At 41.1% G+C, this 20,830-nt stretch overlaps 3 protein-coding genes across 4 annotated transcripts; 1 reads left to right on the top strand and 2 right to left on the bottom strand.

The window, feature by feature from the left end:
- The first annotated feature begins 749 nt into the window (after positions 1 to 749).
- Positions 750 to 4,387, top strand: zgc:113223 (uncharacterized protein LOC541424 homolog). Of its 2 annotated transcripts, XM_026996424.2 has the most exons (9): positions 750 to 805; positions 963 to 1,166; positions 1,343 to 1,400; positions 1,488 to 1,612; positions 1,774 to 1,848; positions 1,956 to 2,051; positions 2,178 to 2,306; positions 2,845 to 3,006; positions 3,615 to 4,387. In XM_026996424.2, the coding sequence occupies exons 2-9, from the start codon at positions 1,110 to 1,112 to the stop codon at positions 3,729 to 3,731; spliced, it is 819 nt and encodes a 272-aa protein (XP_026852225.2). In that variant the 5' UTR covers positions 750 to 805; positions 963 to 1,109; the 3' UTR covers positions 3,732 to 4,387. The 2 variants fall into 2 exon arrangements, with proteins under 2 accessions (XP_026852225.2, XP_035379166.1); XM_035523273.1 differs by lacking the exon at positions 1,343 to 1,400 and having other exon boundaries at positions 3,615 to 4,385.
- On the bottom strand, positions 4,082 to 13,241 carry nwd1 (NACHT and WD repeat domain containing 1). The gene is given in 23 exon segments (XM_026996413.2): positions 4,082 to 4,404; positions 4,674 to 4,779; positions 4,996 to 5,208; positions 5,210 to 5,254; positions 5,256 to 5,291; positions 5,294 to 5,344; positions 5,346 to 5,548; positions 6,252 to 6,525; positions 6,732 to 6,880; positions 7,035 to 7,125; positions 7,216 to 7,476; positions 7,625 to 7,827; positions 7,907 to 8,029; positions 8,233 to 8,430; positions 8,786 to 8,950; positions 9,065 to 9,182; positions 9,263 to 9,422; positions 9,560 to 9,763; positions 9,941 to 11,207; positions 11,355 to 11,703; positions 11,808 to 11,924; positions 12,209 to 12,294; positions 12,668 to 13,241. Coding segments are annotated over 23 exon segments (4,842 nt in total). The 5' UTR covers positions 12,786 to 13,241; the 3' UTR covers positions 4,082 to 4,099.
- A 101-nt stretch (positions 13,242 to 13,342) lies between these two features.
- thop1 (thimet oligopeptidase 1) lies at positions 13,343 to 20,725 on the bottom strand. Its single transcript, XM_026996434.2, has 13 exons — positions 20,623 to 20,725; positions 19,839 to 20,045; positions 19,191 to 19,339; positions 18,788 to 18,895; positions 18,553 to 18,655; positions 18,257 to 18,417; positions 17,910 to 18,045; positions 17,325 to 17,691; positions 16,832 to 17,033; positions 16,533 to 16,719; positions 15,124 to 15,252; positions 14,448 to 14,584; positions 13,343 to 14,350 (listed from the first exon to the last, which is right to left on the bottom strand). The coding sequence occupies exons 1-13, from the start codon at positions 20,633 to 20,635 to the stop codon at positions 14,189 to 14,191; spliced, it is 2,061 nt and encodes a 686-aa protein (XP_026852235.2). The 5' UTR covers positions 20,636 to 20,725; the 3' UTR covers positions 13,343 to 14,188.
- Between the last annotated feature and the right edge of the window lie 105 nt (positions 20,726 to 20,830).

The following is a 20,830-nucleotide window of genomic DNA, read 5'->3' as shown; positions in this document are numbered from 1 at the left end:
TGTGAAGTAGCCTGGCCACATATTACCCATTAATATATATATATATATTGCGTGGCAAAATAATAAAATATAAGCATAAGGCAAGCACCAGTAAAACGTAAGCTGTACTTAATGTACAAGTAGTTTCGCTGACATGACAAGGGGCGACTTTTTCCAGTCAATCCGCTTTATGAAAATGTCCTGATGCGCCATATTGCACAGGACCGCCATAAGGGTGACCTATTACGACTGGTAAAAAAGAGAACGAGAGGCCAATTTGTTTATACACTTATTTAAGAACATGACAAACTTTAAGATCTTTATTATAAAACTATATTTCATATATCCAAGTTATTCAACGGCCTAGATGAAACATTGTGAAGCAGCCCGACAATATATTACCCAGTATATTACCTATTAATACATACATGCAAACACCATGAACACGTAGGCTGCACCTAATGAACAGGTAGTTTCGCTGACGCGAGGCCAACCCGTTCAGTAATATTCGAGTGTGCAATATGTTTCGAACACGGTGGTGACGAAATTTCGTCTGTCCTGTAGGGAATAGGAGCGACAGTACAACGTAGATATAAGAGCAATGATGCAGTAAAAAGTGTTGTTACTCTGTAAAGAGCAAAAACGTGACCTATATGATCGTCAGCGTGGAGTCTTTGAAAGCGAAGGAGTAAATGAGACAAAGCTTATATCTGCTTATATCTTACCATTATGTCATAGCTACATTTCCCACATGTAAATGCTCAGCCTGCGGGAAGATTATAGTGGAGCGGCTTACTGTAGTCAAATAGCTTCGATTGGCCTGTAGGTAGGTAAACTTCAGTAGAAATCGTTATAACATTCATTTACAAATAAGTTAAGATAAAGAATGTAATATGACGCTCTATTTGTATGTGAAAAAAATATACATAGCCTAGGGCGTTAAGTCTGTCTCAAATTACTACAGCGTTTGCGTCGTCAGACAGGTATTTCTGAAGACATCGCTAACAAGCTGTGGCATGCCTTTACAAAAACAAAAGAAAAGATGAAAAGACGCAAGGAACCGAAGAGGTCACGAGGAATCGCTTTTCTTTCTTTCTCTTTTGCAATATAAACAAAAGTAAACACCAGTAATGAAAACTTATAAAGCCATTAAGTACACTCTGTTTGTATGCTGTTACATATTCTGGGTAAGTCACATCATAATGTGATGTCCATTTGCAAGTTCAAATGTATCATGCAAGTATAAAAAATGTGACGATTTAAAGGATGGCTTTAGTGGTGTACCTGTGTTATCCCACAATATTGCATCATGTATCATGTTATATATATTTTAAGATACAAACGTTTTATTTTATTTTTTAAGGTGGCAAGTGGTGTTCTGATATCTGTTGGCATTTATGCGAAAGTTGCAAAAGAAAACGGTATTGAATCTGCCATCACTCAAAATGTGCAAATCGAACATGTTGGCTGTTCAGGTTAACACTAAATGTCGTCGGTATGTTTCACAGATGTGGTGGACACTTTGACTACCGATCCAGCTCTTTTGCTGCTCGCCGTGGGATCGCTTATGTTTCTAATAACATTTCTTGGGTGTTTTGGAGCTCTGCGCGATGGTTCAGTACTGCTGAAAATGGTGGGACCGCTACGACATGATTGCAAAGTTGATAATATCTGACATTTTTATTTTAAAATAATAACTATAAGATCATTTTGGTATTGAACATAGAATAGGTCCTTTCCCATAAATGTTGCTAATTCATATGCAGCAAATGCAACGTCTTTTGATGTTTTCAGTTTTTAGGAATTTTACTGGTCGTCTTCCTGCTGCAAATCACTGCTGCTGTTTTGGGCTTTCTCTTCTCTGACATGGTACATAGTAGTCACAGTCTGCTGTTCATCTGGGAGGCAAACAAATTGTTTTAAACATAATTGACTTAAATTTCAGCCATTACTGAGGATGTCTTTTCCTTTTCTAGGTGTTAGCAAGGACAGAATTGCTAATGAAGAAAGCCATTGCATTGTATAGAGAAGATATGGACTTAGAAAATGTGATTGACTTTGTTCAGAAAAAGGTGAAAAAGACTTTAGGCATACAAGCAAGCCTACATTTCAGAATGTGGAGGTGAAAATAAGCATTAAAATGAACTTCCATTAAATTATTCACTCCTTGCTTTTGAATTCTTGTTGGTCGACTGCAGTTCCTGTGTTGTGGAGTGGATTACTACACAGACTGGTCTCAGAATGCATATTTTAACTGCTCTGATAATAACCCCAGTCTAGAGGCATGTGGAGTACCCTTCTCCTGCTGTGTACGACAACTACATGAGGTCAGGCCGTAATACTAAAAATTCTAGCCCAGAAACACCTAATGTGCCACTACCAACATGTTCACAGCACTTTTTTCAAGCTTTAATTATATCAGTCAAAAACAAAGATATGCCCAGATAAGCACTTTTATTCTTGAATCTTAAGAGGTTAAACATTTTACTGGTGTTTTGTCTTCTGCTGTATATATAAAGATAGCAAGCTTTTAATTTGCTGGCCAGCTCAGAAACTTGCTTTTTGATATCTTGCACAAACATTTAGGTGAACTATTCCATTTGGTAAACAATTTCTGTAGATCTATAAAAGGACATAAATGTTATGTTTATATAATTTTATATATATATATATATATATATATTTATATATATATATATATATATATATATATATATATATATATATATATTTATATATTTATATATATATATATATATATATATATATATATATATATATATAAATAAAATCTCAATGAACAGTTTTAGGAGAAAGAGAGATCACCTAGTTTTGAATGTAGCTGTGGACTGGATTTGTTTTCAGACTGTGTTCAATTCCATGTGTGGCTACGAGAGTCAGAGGAAGGAAGAATCCTCAATCAGGAAACATATTCACACCCACGGCTGCTTGGCGAAGATAGTACTGTGGGGGGAGCAGAACCTTTCGCTGGTGGGAGGGATCAGCATCAGCTCACTCTGCCTGGAGGCAAGTCTTGCTGTAGTTAATATGTTTTCGTTCAGCGTTTTCTTTAGAAGGTCATCTAATGGTTTTTCTATGATTTGCGAGCAAAGCTAGTTAGCTATTGAGTACGTTTACACACAGAGCATAGATATGCACATTACCTAAAAGATCAGCAAAACTACATGGCACCTTAAAAGCATTGTATTGCAAGTGGGAACCTGTAGTCTTGTAGTGACTTGTATGGATCCACATCTTCACCATGAGCACAACAATAAACAGGTGGTGAACACATCATATGGTAAATTTGGTAAAGAAAATGAGGATTCTGTAGAATATAGCAAGAGTTCTTAATATAAATTTTATTAAATTGATATTCACTTAACTAGGAAACAACCATACTACATATCATTCTAAACATAAAACATATAGAATAATTATTTTTACAAAAGTTTATGCAACCATCCAACAATAAAATGGGACATTGTTATATAACCATACTACAAATTTAAATGTTCTTGAATTTACATGCCATAACACACAGGCACTATTTAAATGTGCAGCATATGCACCAGTAGCTTTAAACTGTGCTTATTGTGCCATGTTAATGTTGCTTTGACTTAATTTTCTTTCAGATCTGCATGATCTCACTGGCAGCTGCTCAGATTGGTCAAATTCAAAAAGTGCAAGACAAGAGGAAGCAGGTGGAAAGTCGAACAGCACTTCGTTCAGAAGGTGACTCAAGCTTTTGAAAGTCTTAAACTCAGTCCTTGCAGGGAAAATCTATTGCAGTTCCATGAATGCAACAACTAATTTGTAATTTACACACAAAGCTTGTTAAAATGTGAATGTAATGTGAAATATTCTGTTTGTAGAATAGGTATTTAAAATTAAGGCTGATTCAAGAAACAAAAAATGACAAATCTTTCAAGTTTTTCAATTCCTGTGAATAAGCCCTTTCAAAATGTTAAATGTTTTAATGTGAATAAATTCATTTGCAGTATTCTATTTTTTTTTACATCATATCACTCTACTTGGATCTTATTTTTTTTAAGAAAGCATTTTGTCCAACTACCAGGATGAATAACAACTATCTATGAAAACCCCATGCACATATTTCTCATAGCAGGACACATGTGTTGGATTGTTTCATCTTGAGCATGTTCATAAAGTTAAACTGTGCCGGATTATAATCATGGACTCCTTTGAGATAGGAGTGGGGTCGCTCAAGGACCTTTTCACGTGAAGTCACACGATAATGTGCCCTGAAGTTCCGGAGCGGGTTGTAGCTTGGTGACAGACTGTCAGGACAACGGAAGCCCTCCTTAATATAAGACCCATGCTGTGAGATGGCTACAAAGCCGTCCTTATAGGGGGTGATTTTCATGATCGTGGCATACACATACTGGATATATAATAAACATCCTGGAATGACATTTGTAATAAGAAAAACACATTAAATTAGTGAGCATATTAAAATATGCACAGCTGTACACAGAGGCCATTTGCAGAGAATACAAAGGGAAGCTACTTTTATTTATGGTACTGAGTCACTGTAAGAATCAAGGCCAAAGCATTCAATTTAAATTTAAATCAAAAAGCACACAGTCATATTGTTTGTGCATCAAGCAAAACAAAACACATTGCTAAACATACAGTACAGAATATTTCAAATTAAGATAACTGGTACTAACCTGTAGCAACGTCCCACACTTTGATGGTTTTGTCTCGAGATCCAGTGAACACATACTTATCATTTACAGAGAAAGCTGCACATAGAACGCCCTCAAAATAGAAGTCCTGGGTAGTGAAGAAAAACAAAGAACACCAAGGTGTCAGATAAGTAATGCATGCTGCAAGTGCATCTGAATTTAAGTTAGATGTAGAGGATCAAATCTGTGGGTAGATATTAATTTAAGCACATTTAGCATTGTGTGCTATATCATTATATTTAAATGTATTATGCATTAAATTCATAATTCATTTATTGAAAGGACTCAGCCTAATCGTCACAACCTTGTACTCCATGTATGGTCCAGCACAAGGGATTCAAACTCCAAAGCTTCTGACACAGTCCTGAGAACCAATCAGCGCATGTGTGTCCCAGTTGCTCAGGGCGATGCAGGTAATAGCAGCTCCGTGGTGATCAAGCTCGGCTGCCGAGGCACTTTTGAAGTCATAGATGCACCTCACACCGAGTGTGCCATAGAGGAGACGGCTGTCGGACAGGCAGAACCACGGCGGACACCGGCGAGTGCAGCAGGGTGAGTGAGTAAGCTGTGGAAAGGGCCTTCCACACAGGGGAAAGCTGTCCCTGGCCGTGGATCTCGAACAGGTGCACCACGTCCTCGTGGGCCACAGCAATTTCGGTCCTCGAGGGGGCTGATGGCCATGCCGCGTACCGCCGGAAGGCTCTCCGGAGGGGGGAGGCACAGGGTTTCCTCTGGGAAGGCCAAGGGGTAGATGAGGACCGTGCCGGTCCGCAGGCCACAGAAGAGCAACTGCTTGTGCTGGGCCAGTTCCAGACAGCAAACCTCAGAGGACACTTCCATGAAGTAACGGGAAAGGCCTGAGGAAGATGCAGATGTTTACAGTCAGACCTGTTACACAGTGACATTGTGCACTCGCCCAAGGCTCATCTGGATACAAAAAGAATTAAAATGACCACAACAAACCGCCATAAGCCATGATGTAAGGAAATACAAGCAGCAGATTCTATGCCTGCATATGATAACCTGTTACCCCTTGGTTTATGTGCTTGAGGTATTTATAGCAAAAACACTTAACACGTTTGTCACAATTGGATAAATATAGCATTAGACAACAGCTGGTAAAACTGAAGAACTGCTTCAAGAACTAGAGGAGCACTGGAAATGCATGTTAATGGTTATCGTTTAACTTGTGCAACCAATTTGTGAACATTGTTTAAATGAATAAAATTATTTATATGATCATTAAATGACATTCAAATGTAAAATATGTTACATGTAGCTTGAAAAGTAGCCATTTGTTAGCGAAGTTGTTCGAGTAGAACAAGGACACGATTGATGTCATTCAATTGGCTACAAAACTGAAATAAGTTTAAAAACACACCCACCCACAGCTTTAAATAAAGACAGGCCAGTAGTTCATAATCTAAAGAAACAAGCCTTTATCAAAGACTTGATAACTTAAAATCACTGTGAACTGATGAATCAGAAATCTCTCCCCCCCCCCCCCCCCTTTTTTTTAAAAACACCAAAATTCATACAATTTGTAAATTTGTGGCTCACCTTCATTAGAGCTCCATGTGAGCACTTTTGTTCTGTCTTCTTCTCTAACAAGATGTACGGTGTTGCCATCTTTGGATATGACCACCCTTGAGCAATTGGCAGGAATACAGGTCTGACTTTTGTGCTTGGGATCATAGTCCAGTTGCCACAGTTTGAGGCAGGGAGAGCTAGTGGAAGCAGAGATGATGGTGCCATCGTACACAGACAAAAAGCTGACAGGAGAGCCCATACCACTGATGGAATCCAGCATCTGTCCAGTGATTAAACCCCAAACCTTCAATTGACAAGCAAAACACTGAATATCAGATAAAACTGGTATACAATCATCAATTTTGTTCCTTATGCATTACAATATAAAAATCCAGTTAACCAAGTCAGTATTGTATGGTTTTCAACTTGGGTTCCCTCTCACAAACAATGATTGATTTGTATTTTATTATAGAGGATCTCAAGTTTCCGAAGAGATTAAGGGAAACTGACCCGTATGATCTGATCCTGAGAGCCAGTGATGACTTTGTTGCCACAACTGTAAGAAAAGGCTGATAAGACTGTGGAATCATGCTGTAGGTCTTGGGTCCTGTGTAGAGAGGTTGGACTCACACTGAGCACAGCCAGCGTTCTCTCACAGCCTTGATCCGAGGAGTCCGGGGATAAGAAGAGCAAAAACACAGCACTCTCATTAGTACATGCCTGCTCGCGCTCTCCCTTTCTATTATGTATGAATGATGAAGATTAAGGAAATCTATCTGAACAAATCAGCTAAATATCAGAGTGGAAAAATACCAGCAAAGAGCACACTCTCATCATCAGAGGTACACATGAATGAAGCCGGAGCAGGCAGCTCAACGTCAGCCAGCTGGCCAGCGGCTGTAACCTAGAGACAACGGTCAAAGAGAAAGTCATGGCAAAGCAGACCAGGAAGAAGCTGAATTTATGCCACTTATGCCTAAAATGAAACAGTTACCAAGATCACAGAGCACTGCTGAATTGCCAGGAGGAGCTTTTCATGTCTTGCAAGTGTGAGGACACTGGTTAGAGTGAAGCCATGAGCAGAGCTCAGCAGCGTGTGGGATTTCTGCAGACCAGTGCAGCAGTCATGCAGCCAGAATCGGCCATCAGTGGACATGACTGCCACGTCCTCGCCCACCACACCAAGGATCAAACGGTCTCCTTCCCCACTCACTTCATAAAGCAGCTCTCCAGTGTCTAAATGCCAAGCTTTGATCTACACATGAAAAGAGTAGATTAGAAGGATGATCAAGCATATTTGTACACAGGACCTACAGTTATGCTTTTCCATTTAGTGAATGTAGTGAATAGCTGAACAGTAAGTATGAGTAACTTGAAACACAATAGAGAGGCAGTGAACATACCCCTCCCTGTGTGTTGGAAAGCACCACTGCTCGGGATTCAAGCACATGGATTTGTTCAGCAGGTCTGGCTTCGGCCAAGACCGTAACCTGAATACAGAACAGCTGTTTGCCACTGAGCAAACTCCATTTTCTAAGACAGCCATCGAGTCCAGTAGACAAACAGTGATCTCCTCTGTTTGTTAGCTTCACAGATTGCACCGCCCCTATGAGGAGAAAATGTGTGAACACAACACAATCCCATGCCAATTTGAAAAGAACAAAAAATCATTCGTGTTTGCTAACCTGTGTGTCCTACTAGTGTATGAAGCACCTCAAGATGCTTTAAGTCCCATGCAATCAACACTCCATCCTCAGAACCTGCGATCAGTAAGTCTCTCTTGGAGCTAAGACCTACAGTAGTAACTCCTATATAAAGAACATACTGTCACCAACAGGCACTTTGCACCGCTGTTTAACTACACGCAGAATTAACAAACAGAATTGGTCACCCTAAATATTTTCAATATAAAGTGAATCGGGGAACCATCACGCTTAAGCAAATGGGTCCTTCAAATAGATATCATTATGAGCTCTAAATAAGTTAACAATTATTAATAAAAGTGACTTGCCTTTTGTAAATCCACTGAGGGTGCACTTTAAAGGCCCACCAGGGGCTTGCATGAAGCTACACCTTGGAACAAGCACTGGATCTGCACAGGAAGCAAACCAGTCCTGGCACTGAGAGCACAAGCGTCCAATAAGGGAAGGGTATGCGTGAGTCAGAGTCTGAAGCCTGACACAGATCTCGGTGAACAGGAGGGAGGAGTCTTTAAAAAAGATCAGCTCAAGGTTAGTTCAACTGTAGGCCATGACACTACTGTAAATGCCTTTGTGAATTACCCTGACCCTTCGTGAATTACCCTGAGTTGGAATTCAAAGACATTGCCATTCTGATTTTGTTAGTACTGATATGGTCAGATTACCATATGGCCGTCCATTTAAATCATGAAAACAGTGTTAGTAACTAGCAATAGTATGTTGAAATAGAGTAAAAACACAGTATCAGTCAATCGATCGATATCCACCCTCTACTTTCACTGAGCACATTATAATTACACAGCCTAATGACGAGCTGCACGACATACAACACACCCACACACTACATATTGCAATAATACTAACCCATGAGCCCATCAATAAAGTCTAAGGTAGGCTTTAGCAGGAGAAAGCAGTCCCGTATCAGTTGAATCTCAGGGCATTCCATGACACTGGCACAGAGTGACAAGTCTTGGATTACGCTGGCCACTCCACAGCTGAGAGTCTTACAATACAACCAGTCCAAATTACCTGCAAAAGGAATCACAGATTTGTATTAGATCCATAAACCTCTTAAGGTGTTTAATAAGTGTTATGGATTAACAATTTATTAACAGTTATTACAGGATCATCACTGAACCCAACCTAGCAGGGAGTGGCGTAACTCCTCCCATTTTCCCGCATGTACAAGATGATAGGGCAGTTCTTGCAACTTCCTGAGATTGGCGGTTCCTTCAGCGAACCACATGGGCTGAGAGGGCACCTTGAGAAAACAAGGCACTCAATGCTTTAAATGAGTTTTTTTTTTTAGCACACTAATTAATAGCATACTTCAAGTGGTACCTTTCTGTCAGCATTCAGTTGTGTCTCCAGCGAAGGTAAAAGTATCGGTTTGAGTCGGCCCTGACTCCACTGACCTGAGAAGTACTCACTGAGAACAGTATGCATTTGAACCCGCCGCTCCACAGAAAGATACCTCTCTTTCACCACCTCAGTAAACTGGCTGTTGAACAAAAATTAAATGGCCCAAAACTGTGTAATAGAAAATCTTGCTCAAATTTAAAAAGTATTCGCTCTTGGTACACTTAGACTATAAAAACAATGTACTGTTAACACTATATAAAAGAGAAATATTTTCACCTGAGGGAGAACCGTAACACAATAATGCCCTGTTCCCATCTCTCCAACAGATGCTCCCCCAGGTCGTGCCTAAGGCGTGCCCAGAGGAGAGGGGGAAGGCGGACAATGGTGGGATTAGGTGGAAGACACTTCTGGTACACTTCTGCCAGAACGTCACCATCTAAAGACAAGACGTCTCGTAGTTCTGCCTCTGACAAGCCACATCTGCAAACATACAGTAACGTTTTCAATAATCTACATTTTTCAAACATTTTCAAGGTTCGCTTTCCAGCATTTCTTTTTGTTGTTGTTCAGAAGAATGCAGTTTCAGCATGGGTTTAGCTCCTCACAGAAGTGCTGAACAAGTGCCATTGTAGTTAATGAAGTGTATGAACAACCAACCTTGATAAGCTGATGTAACCCAGCGCATAGCGAACAAACTGTCTGCCGTGCTTTATCTCAAGTGCCTGAAGGAACTGTAATATCACTTCACGTATGGAACTGCCAAGGCGCACGTCAGACGCAGCAGTATAGGATGACCACTGCTTTGCCATATCCAGCAACAACTTCAGATGCAGGGGACTTCCGCTCTGGTGGAAGCTGTGGAGTATGACGTCCACCTGCTCTGAGGTGAGTCTTCGCCCAGCTGCATTCATGTAGGCGTCAACGATGTCCCGCCCTTGATCGAAAGTAAGCGGATCCACTTCAAAGAAATATTTATCATCATTAACATGTGCTCTCAAACTCTCCAAAGCAGTTCCTTTATGTAGGGTAGACACTACCAAATGAACATTGGGGGGGATTTCTTTGGGTAACCAGTGCAATTTATGACCATTGTTGGCCTGTGTTAGGTTGTCAAGGGCATCCAAGATAAGAAGGAGCGTTTCCCCCTGTTGCGACACCCTCTGTAGCATGGCATGGAAAAACCTAACCAATTTTGCATGACTATTTGCAGTCTGTGGGCAGGGGGCAGTCAATCCAAAAGCGCCACAGACCTGGATGCACACTCCCTTGAGGAGAGAGTCCACGTCCGAGCTGAGCGGAGATGTACCGAGCAGTCTTGGCGCGACCACGGCCTGCGGTTCTAGAACAGAGCGCATCTCCTGTGCCAGCTTACACAGCAGAGCGGACTTTCCCATCCCTGGAGGTCCGTACACTACGAGGGGTGCGTGGAGAATGTTTGTGGACTCCCACATCATGAGGCAGAGCTTGCCAAGAAGGCTGTCTCGTCCGGTGAAGACGGCACACTTCTCCTCGCTCAGCTTTGCCTGATGGGAGAGCTCTTGCTGAAGCCAGGGCCACGCTGGACCCGTTGGTGAAGCAGCTTGCCTGCCAATCTTCCCCTTTACCTGAGATACGATCAGTTCACAGAAGTTGTCCAGATAGTCCTTGTGCTCTTTGCGGCTCTTGTCCATCGCGCCCTTGCTAAGCTCTATGGAGTGGAGGTCAAGGTTGCTTGGATGGGCGTTGTAAATACGGTGTTTGAGAAGATTCAAGAGCTCCTGTGCCTCAGTGTCCAGGAGGCCATCAGCCGTGACATCAAAGAACTTACTGCTGTGTTTCTGCTGTTCACTCTTCTTTAGCTGAGGCAGTTCCCTCACAAAGATGACTGCCGAACAGTTGTCCTGCTGAGAACTGAGAAAACCCTGCTCCATCTCCCGCTCCGTCACTGCGTGGGAATGAAGCAATGGAGAAAGAGAGAGAGAGAGAGAAAAAAAAAAAAGATGACATGCAAATATTTAATTCTTAGTAAATACCACAATGAGACACTTGTACTTTTACAAACTGATTCAAAAAAATAATAAATTCCTCTCACATGACTTGAAGAATTTGCGCTTCTGTTCTGCACTGATGTCCCCAGCCCTCTCAGCTTCCAGCGCTGCAGTGTGGAATAAATGCAACAGGCGAGCCTCCATTAGATTCCATGCCACAACCTCGGCTTCATGCTGCGGCCCTGACTCGGGGTCATCGTAACAAGGAAAGTGTTTGGTGATTGGTTGTAGGACATATTGGGGAGGTACTGAGTTGTTGTCTTTGATGAACCATCGCTTAAAAAGAGTCAAGCCCTCTTGGTCCTCGGAAAGTTTACTGAGTAGTAGCTCAAATTCATTCTCTGGTATAGAATGAGGGATAGACCGCTGACCATACTGATTTCCTACTAAAGCCTGTGAATGTCCAGCAAAGAAGCAAAAAACAACTGATAAATAAAAGCCAGTCTATAAAATGATTCGTTAAATTTCTATGAACTTGAATTTAACGCAACACTTACAATGAAACTAGGGCCGGCTGATACTTTGTGACACAACTGTATTTCCCGCAAGCACAGCTCAGTTGTCATGTGATCCAGAGTGATGGAACTGCTCAAACCCCATCTAAAGTCTACAACCTAAGAGAATTTGAACTTCAAAATTCAAGTTCAAAACATAATTTATCTAGGTATTTTAAAAAATATATATTTAAAAAAAAATAGCAAATTAAGAAATGGCATTTCCTTCTTTAAAATTCAGAAACATTTTTGGCACAAGACGATTAACAAGATGATGTACTTACAAGGGGACATTCGATTTTTGTTCTGTAGCTTACCTTTTATAACTGATTTACCTGCATCCAGTTTGAAATTTCAATTCTTTTGGTAATTAGAATGTATGAGGAAGCTCTGGTGCAACAAACCTCAAGGACTAGGCCAAGACTCTGACAGTAGTCTTGTAACTCAGAATAAGTCTTGTCCCAAAACGCATTCCTTTCACTGGCAAAATCTGGTGAATGTCAATTTTTTAAAGAATGGTGTTAACAGAAATGTGCACTACAAAGAGGGAAAAACTATTCAAGAGCTATAATTTAGATTTTTATTCTAGTTTAAAACATGCATAGATACAAGAAATGCCAATTGATCACAGTATATAATTGTTGCAGACCGATTTAGCAGCTTTTATATTTGTAGTAATGAATCATTCTACTCTTTAACTGAATAAATTTTAGTTTAAGAAGTAAAAATAACCAAGTTTTCAGCCAAATGGATCAGGTTAAAAAAATAATAATAATAAAAAATAATAAAAAGGTCATGCTCTACACAGCTACTTTGGAAGAGTTCTTAACTGCCATAGAAATTCTCTTCTGGAGGCTCCATACCTGAAAACGTTGAGCTGATGAACACCCTTACTGTGTTGGACTGAGGCTGCAAACTGTGAGCGTTGGGTCCACGCAGTGCTCCCACGTCCAGAGCCTCAGTCATTCCCAGCACAGCCATCCTGGCTTCCTGTTACCTACCAGCTTGAGCCTGTCAGCAGCTGCTCTGCTCAAACCTCCTCGAGCACACCTTTGTACTGCATGACAGCGAAGCATTGGACAGCCCCTCAGCCACATTGCTGTTTCTTTTGCATGCTGCTAAAATGAAGTGTTTGAGCGCGCTGGCAAAGCGGCATGAACGGCTTACCTACCTGTGGCGATGGTCCTTGCAGCCTGGACTGCAGAGTGAGGAGTGTTCATCAGAACCTGTTTGTACCTTTTTTTTTTTTTTCTTCAGAATTTTACCCACAGAGATCAGGTACACCTGGAGGAACCTTTGTTTACAACCTTCTACCTACCTTAGTGATGGATCCCCTGGGAGAGCTAGCAGGTGTTGTTCCACTTAATTACCTGGAAGAGGTTAGCTTTCTAAAGTGCCATTTGGCATAAAGTGTAACAGTTGGAAATGCCTTTTGGTTTCTCTCCTCAAGGATAATTAAAATGCTTCTGTAAAATGCCATTAATTAATGGGTTTGAGTGCAAAACTCCACATTCACCAAAGCGCACATGGCTTCAACATGCCTTAAACACCCTTTATTCATCTACCGTTGTTATTTAAGCAAGAATGACATTTAGTTCAATAACTTGCACGTGTTGGATTACTATGAGGGCTGCAAGAGCCAAATAAGAAAAACAACCACCAAGACGTTACCCATCTGCCCCACTGTGCAGTAATACACCATTTGCATCAATTAAATATGGCCATGTGGAGTATTGCTCCAGTCTTCCCCTTAAACCCTGTTGATTGCAGTCCTGAGGGGACAAAGAACTGAGAATTGAGACTTAAAACTGTCCGCAAGTGCACTCAGAGCATACATGCAAAGCTAAATATTCCCCAGGCAGAACTCTGCAACAGCTGACATCTTATAAATAAAAAAACAAAAAAAAACACACCTGCAAACCCAGAATGATTTTGACTCAAATTGTCAAAGAATATGATTGAGCATATTTTTCCCCCATTTACACAGTGGTCAAGCAACTGGTAAATTGGTCAAAAATATGACATCACATTTCATTTCATACAGTAATTAAAATTCATTAAGTGAACTTACTATGGAGATTATTTCAATCTGTTTGAAAAAACCACTATGGCTACAGAGTGCAGAGTCAAAGGACCATTTTGCTGAACGTTTTCTTTTCACCTAACTGAATACAATTTTAATTTTTAAAACAACTATCCATGGCTCAAGACAGAGAACTGTATCTGAACACGTTTTGAACCAAAGACCAATAATTGCTGAGACGGCTTGCGAGTGAAATTTCAGGGTGGTGAATAAGGTAGATCTGAGTGACAAGTCTCCAGTGCCTGTGCGTTAAATGTTCCTCCGAGAGGCATGGATAACACTCTATTGCGAATGTAAGTGGTCAGCAAGCACACGGTGTGCCCGGCTCCAGTTCAACTGAAAGTCCTTTGCTCAGGAGGAACGCCTCTTGATTGGGCTCACGTCCCAGGAATTTCTTCAGCATTTCTGCTGCATCCTCGGAGCCTCCAGGTTTCAAGATACAGTTCCTATAGTCCAGACCCACCTGAAAGGGCACAGCAAATTCATATGATTTCATCTCAAGCATTTCCCTGCCACTCAGCACAAGTTCTTAACTGCTACAAATGGTAGTTTGCACTGACCTTGGGGTTCATGATTCCATCTTTTTTGAAGCGGGCATAGAACATGTCCATGGAGAAGACTTCACTCCAGAGATAACCGTAGTACTGAGCATCATATCCACCTGCCAGATGCCCAAAGGTGGCTGGCATGTTTGTCCCTGTACCAAAACAAATGACAATTGAAACTGTTAGCACCACTCAATAATATGTTCTGAAACAGATTACATTTCAAGGGCAATGGTAAAACTAGGCTTCTCAGCACTGCTGATCATAAAGCCCATCAACACGCATTTTCCAGCATACAGTGCTCAAGTTCTGTAGTCACCTGACTTCATGTAAGTCAACTACTTCATGTTGCTTGTTCCAAATTCAGATCCATCAGCATGATGCAAAAGGAACCTGGATGCCTTCTTCCCCTCCTACTCCTGTATGGTCCGGTTTTGATACTACTGTACAACAACTGTCACCTGACTCTACTGTTGTTGTGCATTAATGCACAGCATTCTGAACTGACATTCATTATTAGCCTGGGTTTTGTTTCCTTACATGATTTCCCATGCTTCTGTCTGATCCGCACCCTGCTCATGTCCCCAGCATCACTTTGCTTTTTGTACCATTCTCAGTAAAACCCTTAAAATTACTGTGGATAGAAGGCCCAGGACAACAGTTGAGATGTGGATAATGGACTAGCGTTCACCTGGGGAGGCAGGCACTCCTAGGATTTCCTGACAGAGCTTGGCGTACTCCTCTGCTGGGTCCACTCCTGTCTTGGTGTGGAGGGTTTGGTCTACTTTAGCCAGCACAATCTGCCTCAGGTTGAACAGACCTGAGCAGTATACAGAAACAGATCAGTTAGTGAAAACCTTTGAGGAATACTGGGAAGGAAAAAACCATTGCCACATGCAGAGCCAGATGAGCACAGAAGCACTAATCACAGTTACCAATGACAAAATAATTGCTTGTGGGTATTTGGACATCTGTTCCATTCAATCCCAATGCCTGAATTAGCCAATTAACTTCTTAATCTAAAAAGGAAGGGCACTGACTAAATTACTGGCTGGCTGTTTTTGTTAAGTTAGCTGCAAAAACTGCCAACATACGTTTAACAAATTAAACTCAACTTCTCTTAATGCATGAAATCCACATAATTACAGCAGAAGGCAGATCTAAAACAGGCTCTGTGAGGAGTTAGTCACCCCGCAGTTTAGTCATGCATAGCATGGCAACCGCCACAAATGTACACACCAAACACAAGTTTCTTCAGGGAGTATGTAGATTTATTGTGGAAGTCCCCTGAGCAGCAATGATGTCTATATTATGTGAAAGGACCCATATGTTGAGTTTACTGTCTTAATGTTTATTTAAAATTATTAATAAAAAGGCATTTATTACATATTATTTGGTCAAATCTGTACATTAAAAAGAATTCTGCATATTTAAAGATTACCTATATTGCACTGAAGCTTCCAAGCTAACTTCTTTAGAGGGGACAAAATATTGCATGTGTTCATCTTGGCATGATAAAGAAATGCATTTAACAGCCAACTAATACTACTGATACTCATGTATAACCCATGTTTCCAGGAACAGGCTGCAGCAATTAAACCACCTACATTGTTTTTCACAGCAACCCATTTGAAGGCCCTATATCAAATTATGGAAGTAAAGAAGAAGAGATCAGGCAGTTTGTTTTTTAATCAAATGTTCATTCAAAAAGGTCCAGGGCAGCTTTTGGTTCTTCTAAGGACAGGGAAGAGCAATTTCCGGGTACACCCAGAGGAACGGAATTGCAATGGAGGAAGAAGAGGTAGATTTTAGGGTTCAGCGCCTTGCTCAGAGGCACAACAATCATGTGGTTTAAAGCCTGCTGACCTCCAGTGCAAGGTTTAAGTCCTACACAAAGACATTCTACAGAGAAGTCCTTAAACACAGAGCTGACTGCTGCTGTGATTATTAGCTGTCTACAATCCCAGTGGGTTGCATACACAAGACACAGATGGGTGGCAGATTTAATCAACTATTATGTAAATTAAAAACCTTGCCCAGTAAGAGACAAGCACAAGCCAAGTTTAGAACAGGTTATGCCTGAAGGGAACGAGTCATTACCAGTGTTGGCAAGCCGGGACTTGATGAGTTTATCCAACAGATCATCCGGGATTGGGTTGCCGGTCTTGTAGTGCTTGGACATGCGTTGCAGTGGCTCCTTTTCCCACACCCAGTTCTCCAGCATCTGAGAAGGTGCCTCCACAAAGTCCCTCTCTACATGAGTTCCACTGAACATGGCAAAGTCCGCCTGCAACACAAATAAGCAGAAAACCCGTTTGTCTTTGGATGCTATGAGAATAATAAATTAGGCTAAAAAAATAGGATAAAATTTGAAAGATCAATGGGTCTAGGGTATAGACCTGCGCACAGAGCTGGTGCATGACATGGCCAAACTCATGGAAATAGGTCTCCACCTCATCGTGCTGCAGCAGGGAAGGGGCATCAGCAGTGGGTTTGCTGAAGTTGGCCACCATGGCAGCTACAGCCATCTGCCTGGTTCCATCAAACAGCAGACAGCCAGGCTGCAAGCCAAAGCATGCAGCATGCCCATATTTTCCCTCTCTGCCAAGAGGAAGGATTATTGGCTATTAATGACATCAGGCTAAAACTACTAATCTGGGCATCGTTTCTTAAAATGTAGTGTTAATATCATTTTACACACACACACACGCATGTATAATATAACTTAATGACCCAAGTTCATCTCTTATTTGTAAGCTTTAATCCATCCTTAGGATAATAAACAATAACAACAAAAACATTTAAATGCACATGCATGACACAAAAAATAAGAAAATACATCTGCCAATTCTGTGTGTTCATAAAAAGGTCAAAATAAATCCTCACTCATACCTGGGGAAAAGATCCAGGTAGAACTGGCCCACCACCTGACCAGTGGTGCGGTCCTTGACACAGTACAGCGTGACATCTTCATGCCACACAGACACACCCTCTACCTGCTGGAAGGAGAGGTTTAGCAGCTCCTGGTAGATGTCCAGAAGCCCCTGGGTCACCACCTCCATTGGGAAGTACTCCTTCAGCTGGTTCTGGTCTACAGCATACTGAGTCTCCTCCACCTGGGTCATGAAGTAACGCGTGTCCCATGCGTACAGCTTGCCATCAAAGGGGAGACCCCTCTGCTGGCACTCCTTCTCCTTCAGCTTGAGGATGACAGCACGCTCTTCCTCACCCAGGGACTTTAGTTTCCTGGCCAGATCCTCTAATGAGAAAAGGGCAGGGATGAAGAGTGTCAACGTTTCAAAACAGACATGTTGAGGACCTGTGTTCCAATTGTGAGGAAGATGATACATCAACATCAAGACTATACACCATCAAACCTTGAATGTTAGCAAAGATGGTCAAATGTTACTTCTGATAATTTATTTATGCTTAATTTTTGGGCTACTCTACGAGACCCTGAAACAAAAAAAAGATTACCAAGGAACGCAGCAACCTTCTGGGACACTTTGGACATATTCATCTCCAGCACAAAGTCAGCATGGGTAGTGAAGCCCAGCAGAGCACTCTTTTGAGAGCGTAAATCCACCAACTCCTTCAGGATAGCAGAGTTCTCCTGTGACCAGAAAGTTCATTAGTTAAAGATTTAGCTCCTCAAAATGAGAAAATGTGGTATCATTGCCTAATTTGACAATTCTAATACAAAAACAGCCATAAGATGCAAAGCAAATTAAATCTAATATCAGGCCAAGTTCTTAGACTAACGGTGCAGTGTGAGATAACTCTATATTAGAACTCTGGCATGAAGCTCAAAACTGAAGTCCAACCTCTTTACAGCGAGAATTGAAGGCTTCTTCTAACTTTTTGCGTGTCTCAGAGACATAGCATTTCTTCATGGTGGGGAAATAGTGAGGGTATTTGAGGGTCAACTTTAACTTTCCAGTCTCATCCTTCTCCAAGGAGTTAAGGAAATCATCAGGAAGGCCACCTATGATAGGTTATGGTTAAGGTGTTATTTAGCACAACTATCAAAAGCAAAATGTTCTGTGCTGGTTCCACAACAGCAAGCAACTATTGCCATTACTTTGAGGCAATGAAAAGAACTTCAACGCTTCATACTAACCCAGCTCCTCTCGCGTGAAAGAGAGACTTGTAGTGTCCTCATTCAAGTGCTTGTTGAAATCAATACACATGGTGCTCAATTTCTTCTTGATGTTCTTAATCTCCTGTTACAAGGGGAAAAATGATTTAGGCAAGATATTTATTATATTACCCTAGCATTATATACAAGAAACAAAACAGAAAGAAAAAAGTATTTCTTTCTTCAGTTAACAGCTAATAACTTCCTGAGGTCTGACATCTTGTTTGTCCTTGGGAAGGTGGAGCCCATTTCTCTCTCCCAATTTGATCAATCTCTCCATATATCTCTTGGCTTCAGAGGTAAGACTCTCCTCCTTTAGCTTCTCCTAAAAGTGAATGACATTCAAAATCACTGAAAAAGAAACGTTTCATTCTTATTCTGAAGGATTAGGATCCCTACACAGAGAATTTAACAACAAATCAGCCATTAGCTGCCTTCAGTTTTATAGCTTTTTATCTGTACTCCAGTGAGTTATTTTTGCCAAAACAGGAAGCACTTGGCCTGACCAATCGCAATAGCACAACAAAACTGTATCTGGCAATTGGGTGTTCCCAAGATGGAAAAACAATGTATACTTTTTAGGGCAAACACCTAAATACATGAACACAATTAAAGTTGACCTGAAGAGCAACAATCCTCTGATAGACATCTTCCCTCATGCTCATTTCGACATCAAACTCTGAGAGCTTCTTGTCTGCATCGGTGCTGGCTGTCCGCACATTCTTAGAGGGGGACACATGCTGGGGGAAATCCAGCATGTTCCGCTGGACTGGAAAAGGGAAAGAAGGGTTACAGACATCGGCTTTGTGCTACTGTTAAAAAGGCTGTCCTGAGAAGTTTCATTTCTCAAAAAGAGAATGAACTTAGGTTTGGTATCATGATATTGTAATGAGTCCCCTAATAAGACTGCTAATGCATTACATACAAGGGCATATCATGGGAGCTTAGATGTGAAGGGAACAGGAATGAACGACAAACATTCTTTTGCCTTACATATTTTAGTTTGTTTGCAAGTGCCTCTGCCATTATACTCAAACAACTCCCAACACCATGGGTGTGAATGTGCTAGCCAGCCAGTCTTTAAGGACAAAGTGCTGAATGGTATATACCTTTGCATACAGCTTTAACTGCTGAGTTGAGGGCTATTTGTTTGCTTTTTTTAACATCATTTACAATAGTGATCAAAAGATATGCTATTTTGTTATAAAGCTTGTTATGTGATTTAAACGTGTATTCATCATCCAAAATAGCAAAAGGTGACCGACTACCTGTGTACTCCACTTCCACATCAGCTAGGGCCTTCAGAGTGTTCTCGTAGGTGACGTTTGCTAAGTCCAAGGACCCAACAATGTCATAGACTCTCTTGGTCTTCACAATGAGCTCATCCGTTAGCTCATTAATTTGATCGGGTGTAAGATCCCAGCGCAAACGAGTCTCAGAACAAACTCTCTTCTCACTGCCAAACACCACTTCACCTGAATGAGGAAAAACTGCACTTATTTCTAGTGGATCATCCCATGTCAGACTTGCACTGAAAATAAGATCAGACTTCCTCTTTTAATTCTCGGTTCATGAAACGTATTTCAAATTCAGAAACCATCAGATAAGTTAAAATTAGCTATAGGAAAAGTCACTCTAATAAAGCCATCGTTATATGTGTCACCAATTTGCTTAGGACGACAAAATTATTTACTATGAAGCCAGGATCATGGCGATTATCTAGCTAGCCAAGAAGTCATCTAGCAAGTGAGGTAGATAGATATCTAGCCAGCACATTAGTGTGACAGAAATCTCGACACCGTACAGGAGTTCGTTTTCACAAACTACGGCTAAACTCACGAATAAAGGTAGTTAAGATGTATTTGTAATAATGGCACGATGTACGTTAGCTGATAGCTATACGAACTAGTGATATAGCCTAGCTAAAATAGCTAGTTTCATTAGCAAGCGTTATTTATTGAATTACTTGGCGTCATATACCACTAGCAGGAAAAAAAAAAAAAGCTTTAAAATATTTATTTAAAATACGAATGCACAAACCACCTAACTTACCTGTAGGTGCCATTATTCACACAGTCTACTAACACTAGCTAACTCAAGCAGTGTGCAGATTGTGGAAATAATCCCGCCTAAGATTGCGTGTTACACAGCGCAAGGAAACGATTGTACCAATGTTCTGTCCATCAGTACAGCCCACCCTTTTAGCACTCCGTCAGGCCTGTCGCGAAAACTGGAAATTGCAAATTTCCTTTGCTGCAAT

The sequence above is a fragment of the Electrophorus electricus genome, chromosome 26 (genome assembly GCF_013358815.1).
Source record: "Electrophorus electricus isolate fEleEle1 chromosome 26, fEleEle1.pri, whole genome shotgun sequence".
In the NCBI taxonomy this organism is placed as follows: Eukaryota; Metazoa; Chordata; class Actinopteri; order Gymnotiformes; family Gymnotidae; genus Electrophorus; species Electrophorus electricus.
Note: the sequence above shows the minus strand (reverse complement) of the source record. Positions and strands in the feature narration are given on the sequence as shown.

Bases quoted from the DNA above. Each gene is read 5' to 3' on its own strand.
- thop1 (XM_026996434.2), bottom strand. The intron at 19,340-19,838 runs GTAGTCGGTCAC...TCCCTTTTCCAG, and splicing joins TGTGGAAGTGGAGTACACAG to TCCAGCGGAACATGCTGGAT. The intron at 16,720-16,831 runs GTCTATACCCTA...TTTGTGTTGCAG, and splicing joins TGCACCAGCTCTGTGCGCAG to GCGGACTTTGCCATGTTCAG.
- zgc:113223 (XM_026996424.2), top strand. From the start codon at position 1,110: ATGAAAACTTATAAAGCCATTAAGTACACTCTGTTTGTATGCTGTTAC. The intron at 1,167-1,342 runs GTAAGTCACATC...TTATTTTTTAAG, and splicing joins TATGCTGTTACATATTCTGG to GTGGCAAGTGGTGTTCTGAT. The intron at 1,401-1,487 runs GTATTGAATCTG...TATGTTTCACAG, and splicing joins GAAAGTTGCAAAAGAAAACG to ATGTGGTGGACACTTTGACT.